This window comes from Pinus tabuliformis, chromosome J (assembly GCF_031772625.1).
Source record: "Pinus tabuliformis cultivar Carrire ecotype Pingquan chromosome J, CPIR1, whole genome shotgun sequence".
In the NCBI taxonomy this organism is placed as follows: Eukaryota; Viridiplantae; Streptophyta; class Pinopsida; order Pinales; family Pinaceae; genus Pinus; species Pinus tabuliformis.
This window is the reverse complement of record NC_142295.1, coordinates 846,092,611-846,100,924: the sequence shown is the minus strand read 5'-3', so window position 1 is coordinate 846,100,924 and position 8,314 is coordinate 846,092,611. Positions and strand designations below refer to the sequence as shown.

Sequence of the window (8,314 nt, the reverse complement as noted above, 5' to 3'; positions counted from 1 at the left end):
CCTTCACCAAAGCTCTAATTCCATGTTGATTTTCTTAGTGCAATTAAGGTTAGCACAATATTTCTGACTCCGAGAGTGGGCAGGTATTCCATCTGCCATGCAGGCTTGTTATATTCGGATCAACTCTGACATTCCAATATTCCTATAATTCCAACTGGTTTACTCGTATAATAGATTTTTTTGCATCAACTGCAACCAAGAAGCATGGGAAATATAAGAGAAGTTTCAGAAACCATCTTCCTAGAGAAATATAGGCGTATTTCCTATTTGCAGACCTGCAGTACATAATACAAAAATCCCGTTAAGGTAACGATGCCTTTTCCTTCTTAGAAAAATGCCAAGTAACTGTATTTGAATTTTAGATAATCTATCCATGAATTTCAGTTGATGGGTATAATATTTCTGTCTCATAGAAACAAACAGATATTTCAATTGCTCCGTCTTGTGAGATAGCAATAAAATGGGTGAGGGAAGCTGACACGTGGAATCGGTTGATTCAACTGATTGGCAACCACCAAGTTTCCTAGCATTGAGAATCGACGAGCGAGGTGGTCCAGATCAACTTTTGATCAGAATCACCACTGTCAAGCATTCTACAGCTCTTACCTCGGAGGTATTTGACGTACTGGAAAATGAGAGCCTTGGCGTTCTCCATTCTCGTAGATCCTCCACCAAGGAGAACGTTCTTCATAACATCTCTTCATAGCATCCAAGTCAAGGTAGTATATATAACTGCAAAATCCTTCCTCAAGTCATTCACATATTGTGTTAGAATCTTCCACGCTTTGCCTGCATCGATCAAAATATTAGAGGACTTTATGTCACGGCGAATAACCGATACGAAAGCGTAGCCATGGAGGTATTTGAACACGAAAAATAGCCGTCTCTGATTAGTTGGATCAGGCAAAACCCGAGAGCCTTAAAGTTATGAATGGCCACTAACTAATAATTGTTTTCAAATCGTACGGATATAACTTCAATCCTCTAACACTAAAATCAATGGTCTAAAATGGCACATATATGGGAGGGGAGTTCTTTTCATAGCTAAAGGCCTTACTATGTAATAACACTTACAATAAGAAATTATAATATAGTAATGATAAAAAATCAATATTGTTTACAAATAAAATATTTTAATTTCTACTTTAAGTTTACATCAATTTACATAAAAAGATTCAAAGTCAAAAAAAAATGCATTTGAATATAAGAAAGATATTTAATTCCTTCACTACTTAATATATATTTGTAGATAGCATGTGAAAATAATATTATTAATTTTCGATGTATACTCATGTCATGTTCAATTGACATGGAATATTTTTTAAAAATATATTAATAAAAAAATAATCATAAATAAAATATTTCAATATTCATATTAAATAAGATAATTTTATATCAATTTTGTGTAGAGAAAATTAAAATAATTAAAATTTTTCTTATATGTCGATTTTCCATTTTCAATAAAATGTATAATTTATTCCATTTTTAATATGAAATTGATATATAACATTTAAAAAATATTATTAACCCCAAAAAAATTTAATGAGAGTTTTAAATCAAATATTTCAATATACAGATTGAGTAAATGAATTTAACTATCATAGATATAAAGAGGCAGAGAGTGTTTTTTCATTTATAGGTGAGGTGTTTTCTAATTAAAGATATAATATAAATTTGCAATTTTTTAATATGGTGGGTACATCTAACTTTTTAATATACATCAATAACAAAAACAGAGATATTATATTTTATGGATATATATTTTTACGTTTAAATATAATTATTTAAAAAATCATGTATTAATATATATCAACTATATATATATATTATATAAATTAAGTGAAAAATAAAAAATATGATATAGTTAAAATATTTTATTAATCTACTACTCAAAATCATCATAAATATCTTAACTTGACATCTATTAAAAATTAACAAAATTCAATTTTTTAACCATACAAATATTTAAAAAAAATTACTAACTTGAAATAAATAAAAAATTAAAATGAATATATACGGATCCTATAAACATACCTGTTTGCAAGGTTTGATTCAAACATAAAAATATTAAAATGAAATGAAATAAAACATGTTTTGAGTTACCCGGTTACAAGATTTCAATGACTCATCTCCCGAGTGCATGTAGCCATGGCAAGCGTTCGGAAGTAGATCTCAGTGAATATTTTGTTTTTTTCCAGATATTTTCTCCCAAATATTTTGTCTTTTACAGATATTTTCTCCCATGATTCGGCCGTCGGCCCATCTAATCATGACAGAGCGATTAATCACGAAGCAAGTCCATGGCAGACTCTACGAGGGATGAAATAGGTAGACGATGCCTACTCAATCCCACACTGCCGGAGAATGTACTGTAACTCTCCAACTCCGACGTCGTCTCCATCACCGCCTCCAGAGCCGCCTCCAATTCCGATCTCATTTCCATGCTCAAACTGCTTAATATTGCAACCCTGTCCATCTCCATGACACCGATCAGAAGCTCGATGCTAAATCTTCTAATACTCGGAAACTCCTTTGACGGACGCGGGTGCCTCCCGAAAACCTTTACAAGTTCCAAAATCAGCGATCTCCTTGTTATACCGCCGGATTCTTCGAACAGACGATCGAAATCCGATTTGGTTATGAACTTGAAGATCTGAGCAGCAAGTCCTATTGCTGCTTCCTGATGCTCACCTCGTTTCTCCATCACAAACTTCAAGACCTGAAAAAAAAACATGACAATAAATTAATCCATCCGATGAAACAGTTGTGAGATCGAACCCCAGTGCAGAGTTGTAATTTCAAAAAGAAATGCTATTAATTGAATACATTCTTCTACCTTCGCTGCCGTTGCAGTGATTTTCCTCAATTCAACGTAATCTGCCTCTGAATATGCGCACAGATTCCTAAGAATTCTCGCAGCATGAAAACCCCGGATTGGGTCGTCCAGCACAGAGATGAGGCTCGGGATCAAATTCGGGCGATTTTTCCGCAGCTTAAGGCTCATCATTCTTCTGCAGTTTTGTTTATTCTCCAGTGAAAGCAGAGCCAGGGCTTCTCCTGCCTTCCTCACCAGCTCCCTCGTTTCATCGTCGCCCGGTCCTCTTGTAATATTAATCATCTCCATCTGAAACGCAGAGAAGAGACAACGCAAAACACCACCAGTGCCGCCGATGCTCTCTCGGCCCTCTTCTTCGAGAGCCAGACTCGTCAATGTGTCGATGGCCAGGATTTGCAGACCATGCGTCGTTACTTCTCTGTAATGAAGAACTTCTCTTAGATTACTTATGGCGAAGACTATTTCCGAGATGCCTCTCCTTAAGGCCTTTCCTGTAGAGCCTGTACTGCTTGCCAGCATTCTCATGAGCTCCAGAGCGAGCTCTGCGGTCTTGATTTGGGATTCAGGCGCTTTGGTATTTAGTTCTGTGAGTCCTATGATTTTGGGAAGCAGCCCTCTGCTGCTTCCGATTTTAGAACAGTTTTCGTGCTCGATGGCCAAGCTTTTCAGTATCCGCAGTCCCAGCATACTGAAAACCGTGTAATTGTATGCATCCCCGTACTGCCTCGAATGGATTTCAATCTGTTTGCTATCGTAAAGCAAAGACGCTATAGATTCCATGGACCCAGCGATGGCCGTGACCCGAACGCGATTCTTGTCTTTCTTAACCAATTTGGAGATGATCTCTGCAGCCGCCCTTCGAATCTCCTGCTCCTGATGGTTCTTCCAATTCAGCATCTCGATTAGTCTCTCCACCACATCTCGCATGCTTATGATCGCCCTCAAAGTGTCCTCGGCAAACTCATATTTATTCACAAGCGCCGACAGAACTCGAGCCCCTGTCAGCTGTCGATCATTTATACCGCCGGACTGCAGCAGCTCCATGCTGTATGACACAAATTCCATCTTCAAACCATCGAAAACGCTTCCATTGACGCACTGCGAATATGTATCATAGAAAAATCGTCGAACGGTGGGGAGCTCTGAATCACTGAAGCCATATTCTGTGTTCACCTGTAACAGCAACTTTCGTACAATGATTGTCCATTGCCAGTAGGCCTTCTCTAGCAGGAACAGAAGCGCTTCGGCTAGGGACATGCCATAGAAAATAATGAGAGACGCTTCCCGATTCTTGGTGTCGCTACCTGAATCTCCGCCGAAGTCTCGCCTGGCTAGCCGAGAGAGGGACAAGGCAACGCATGTCAAAGCCGACACCAATTGCAGCCAGAAAAGTATCTGACTGGCATTTCTGGATATGGAGAGCCACCCGGTATAAGGCACCAATTGAATCTTAGACGAGGACCAAGTTCTCTTCAATAAATCGTGATTCTCGACAGCAGAATTTACTTCCCGGACGTTGAGCTCCCGGTTCTGGTTTTTCTTGTGTTTAAAGCACCCGCAGATTCGTCTTAAGATAAAGTTTTTCCCATTAATATAGAACCTGCCACTCAGCCGTTTGGCGTCGTTTCTGAGCGTGCCCGCAGATATTAGGGTTGTCTCATGTTGCCATTCCAGCTCGTGGCTTCGGCTGAAGATGCGAGCGCCTTCTGTCAACAATATTATGCTCACGAACCAGAAGTCTACCTTTTTTAAGGTTACTGCGAAGCCTCCGAGGAGGACGACGGTGGCCCAGACGAAGGCCAAGGTTCCAAGCCCGCTGGCGGCCTTCTCCAGAATTGCAAGCCTGAGGGCAAACAGAGTAATTTTCTTCTCGGGAGCTGTGACCTTATCACTGCGACTCCGGGACTCTCGAGCTTCAATTGTCTCACTGTGTGGTTCGAATGGAGAGACCGATTTGCGACCTTTACGCGCGGGCAGTGATGTAGGCGATATATCTAGTCGGACGCTCGGCGATTCTGCTTCGCCATTCCTGTCTGTAACAAGACCAGCATCTCTAACGGGTGATTTCATTGGGCAAGATAGCAGTTGGTCCTTTATTGAGCAATCGAAAATGTCTGCAAAATCTCGTTTAAGCAAACTGAAATTATCCTAATCTATTCTATCCACCCGCCACAATTGATATATAATGAATCATCAATATAGAACATTTCCGGTGTGTTCTTGTGTGACACGGCACTCTATGACCTTCAGAGTATTCTAAACATTCAACGATTTCGACTCCGCTGATTTTTTTTTTTCTTTTTAACATTTTTTTGACCAATTCTTTGAATGCGTGGAACTGTAAATCTAATTACTGACGATAGAAAACGTGCACCGATTTTGAATTTTGAAGCGTTAAACCTATTATCCAATGAAAATACAGAACATTGCAATTGCGTTAAACTCAGTAGGTCGATGTATGTCACAAGTGGGCTCAAGTAGGTATACAACCTGGTTGGTGTCCGTATAAGGATGCCGAGGATGGCGGGAAACCTTTGTGTTTCGGTCAACGAAATTTTGACAGAAATTTAAAATCAATCACTGTCTCAGTTTCGTCTAGGGCTGAATGAAATGCACGAGAAGATTCAATTCTCAGTCGCCAAAATGAAATGCACGAGAAGATTCAATTCTCAGTCGCCAATCAGATAAATACAAAAGCAGATAAATATAAGATTAAATACGGTGCTCAGGTTTCCACGTTGCTTCAGTATCTGTCCAAGTCAGCGCTATATCAATACCGCCGTAGCACGCAATAGACCAGCAGGAACGAGCGACTCTTACCGTGGCCGCCTTCTGGAACCGGCCGCGGTAAGAATCGCTGGTTCCGTGCTCACGCAATAGACCAGCAGGAACGAGCGACTCTTACGGCGGCCGCCTTCTGGAACCGGCCGCGGTAAGAGTCGCTCGTTCCTGCTGGTCTATTGCGTGCTACGGCGGTATTGATATAGCGCTGACTTGGACAGAGACTGAAGCAACGTGGAAACCTGAGCAGCGTATTTAATCTTATATTTATCTGCTTTTGTATTTATCTGATTGGGTACTGAGAATTGAATCTTCTCGTGCATTTCATTCAGCCCTAGACGAAACTGAGACAGTGATTGATTTTAAATTTTTGTCAAAATTTCGTTGATTTTAAATTTCTGTCAAAATTTCGTTGACCGAAACACAAAGGTTTCCCACCGTCTTCGGCATCCTTATACGGACACCAACCAGGTTGCGTGACTTATTTGTTCGTTGAATTTCAAGATATTCTCAAAATCTGTATTTAATAATTTAAAAAATGTATATGTATACTTGAGCCCACATCTGACATACATCGACCTACTGAGTTTGATCTTTCTACTTCTACTTTATTGGTTGTAAAGGAAGTCACAATTTCAATTGAAAACTTCTGTTCCATCAACCACATCTACTACTTTGACCAGGTCAATTAGAGGGTAAAGCATGACATGGTATGTACTACCAGGCCAATTAGAGAGTAAAGCAGGACATGGTATGTACTACTTTGATATCTCCAATTATAAAATTTACTAAGATTATGACATTTTCTATTTGTCCACTTTATATTGATGGGTGGCTGAGATAAAAGACTTATCCTTCTCATATATCTGATCATACAATTCTAATCTATCATATCTTTTTCTTTTTATTTATAGAAGCCTCTTTGCTTTTGAATAAACAAAATTAAAATTCATATTACGTAAGATTGGGTGTATTTGACTTTACGATTTCATATAAGAAAATCGAAGGGTGTAATAATGACTATCCCAATTCATACAAAATTAAAATAAATTGATAAAGACTATTCGAGGGGATTGCATTCCTATAGGGATCCTAGAGACTCTGTCTTAATATAAAATCTTAATATTTTTCTACAAATGAATCCTCAATTTCAATGTGAATAATAATTTAAAATAAAATAATGATAGAATATGAATCCTCAATTTCAATGTGAATAATAATTTAAAATAAAATAATGATAGAATATGGCAAGACACTTAAAAAGTTGCAATCCAAATGGTATCATGAAAGTGGTTATGGATAGTAGTCCATCTCGAACATTCGAAAATAGTATCAAAAATATTGGTCAAACCAAATATTTGAGAAGTCCCCAACACAATCAAAGAATGTCACATGGATAATGCCTCAATTTGGATGTAACATTTTTAATGCTAGAAAAGTGTTATGCAGTTATGTGTTGAGTATTTGTATGGAGATGTTATCTAATTTTGGTGGAGTGTGATAACATTTTTGTTTAAGGAACACATAGTTGTGAAAAAGTGGGTGTGTTTTTTATAAGTTTAACTCTCAAACTTTTCAGGTTTATGGTGTGGCTAATGAATGAATACATATTATTTTTATAAAAGCATGGACATGCACACGCATGCTTTAAAAATTATTGCATGTAAACGCTTTAAAAAATAATGCATGCACATTTCTCTATCCCTTAAAATAAAAAAACAGATCAGACCCCCACAAAACAATGATAATACCATCAAATAAATTTTTCCAACTCAAAGTGAATATGATGCAGGAGCATTCGTCAAAGCTTATAAGACCCATGAGTCTTATTTCACATTTACTAAAGGGAGTGGGTTCCCTAAATTATTTATTTATTTTCCTAAGTTTATTTTGAGTTTTAAAGAGATTGGAATGTAATTTGATTAATAGGGAATATCTCGTGACTTGTAGAGATCTTAGGAATGAATGAGTAATCCTAGGAAGAGTGAGGATTTTAGGGATTTAAAATATCTAAATTAGGATTTTGTTTGAAAAAAGAGTGGAGTTGAAGAGATACTTTGTGAGAAAGTGAGAGATTTCTGGATTTGTACTAAATTGGAAATTGTGATAATTAAAGGGAGAGGTTAGAGGTGTGTGTGAGAGGGATATGATGAAGGCCATTTGATTGCATATCAGGCCTGTGAATTGTGTAAATTTATGGTGTGATTATAAATTAAAATTTGACAGTTTGTCAAGAAAAATTGTATGTGTATTTATGTATATTTCCGAATTATTGAAGGATTTGAACGTAAAATTTGGTATCTTTCTACACCTCTTTAATTTATGCGCATGGATGGTCAAACCCCGAATGTTTTTTATTCTCCTTCGAAATAATTGAAGTTACTTGATTTACAAGTTGAAAGCTCAGTTTTCTTTGGTATAATGAGCTTGAAGTATTGGAATACTTTAGGCAATTAATTGTGGAAGACTAAAACCTTTCTGCACCATATTTTTCCTTAGAATTGGTCTGCAAGTCTATTGTGAACCCTTAATTGTATCAGGTGATCTCTTGAGTTTGTTGATAAGCACCAAGGAATAAATGTCACAGTCTAAAATCTGGCGGATTGAAGAGAATCGACAAAAATTATGTGAATTCGGAGGAGTATTGTGGCCATAGAGTGCACACTGGTGTCAAGGTAAATCTGGCACATGAGAAAG

The 8,314-nt window shown here is 37.6% G+C and overlaps 1 protein-coding gene across 1 annotated transcript; it reads right to left on the bottom strand.

Annotated features, from left to right (window-relative positions):
- Positions 1-2,085: 2,085 nt before the first annotated feature.
- Positions 2,086-5,000, bottom strand: LOC149229348 (uncharacterized). Its single transcript, XM_089375821.1, has 2 exons — positions 2,837-5,000; positions 2,086-2,719 (listed from the first exon to the last, which is right to left on the bottom strand). Exons 1-2 carry the CDS (start codon positions 4,904-4,906, stop codon positions 2,282-2,284), a joined length of 2,508 nt encoding a protein of 835 aa, XP_089231947.1. The 5' UTR covers positions 4,907-5,000; the 3' UTR covers positions 2,086-2,281.
- Between the last annotated feature and the right edge of the window lie 3,314 nt (positions 5,001-8,314).

Coding starts and splice junctions, on each gene's coding strand:
- LOC149229348 (XM_089375821.1), bottom strand. CDS start 4,906: ATGAAATCACCCGTTAGAGATGCTGGTCTTGTTACAGACAGGAATGGC. Junction 2,720..2,836: donor TCACTGCAACGGCAGCGAAG/GTAGAAGAATGT, acceptor TTTTTTTTTCAG/GTCTTGAAGTTTGTGATGGA.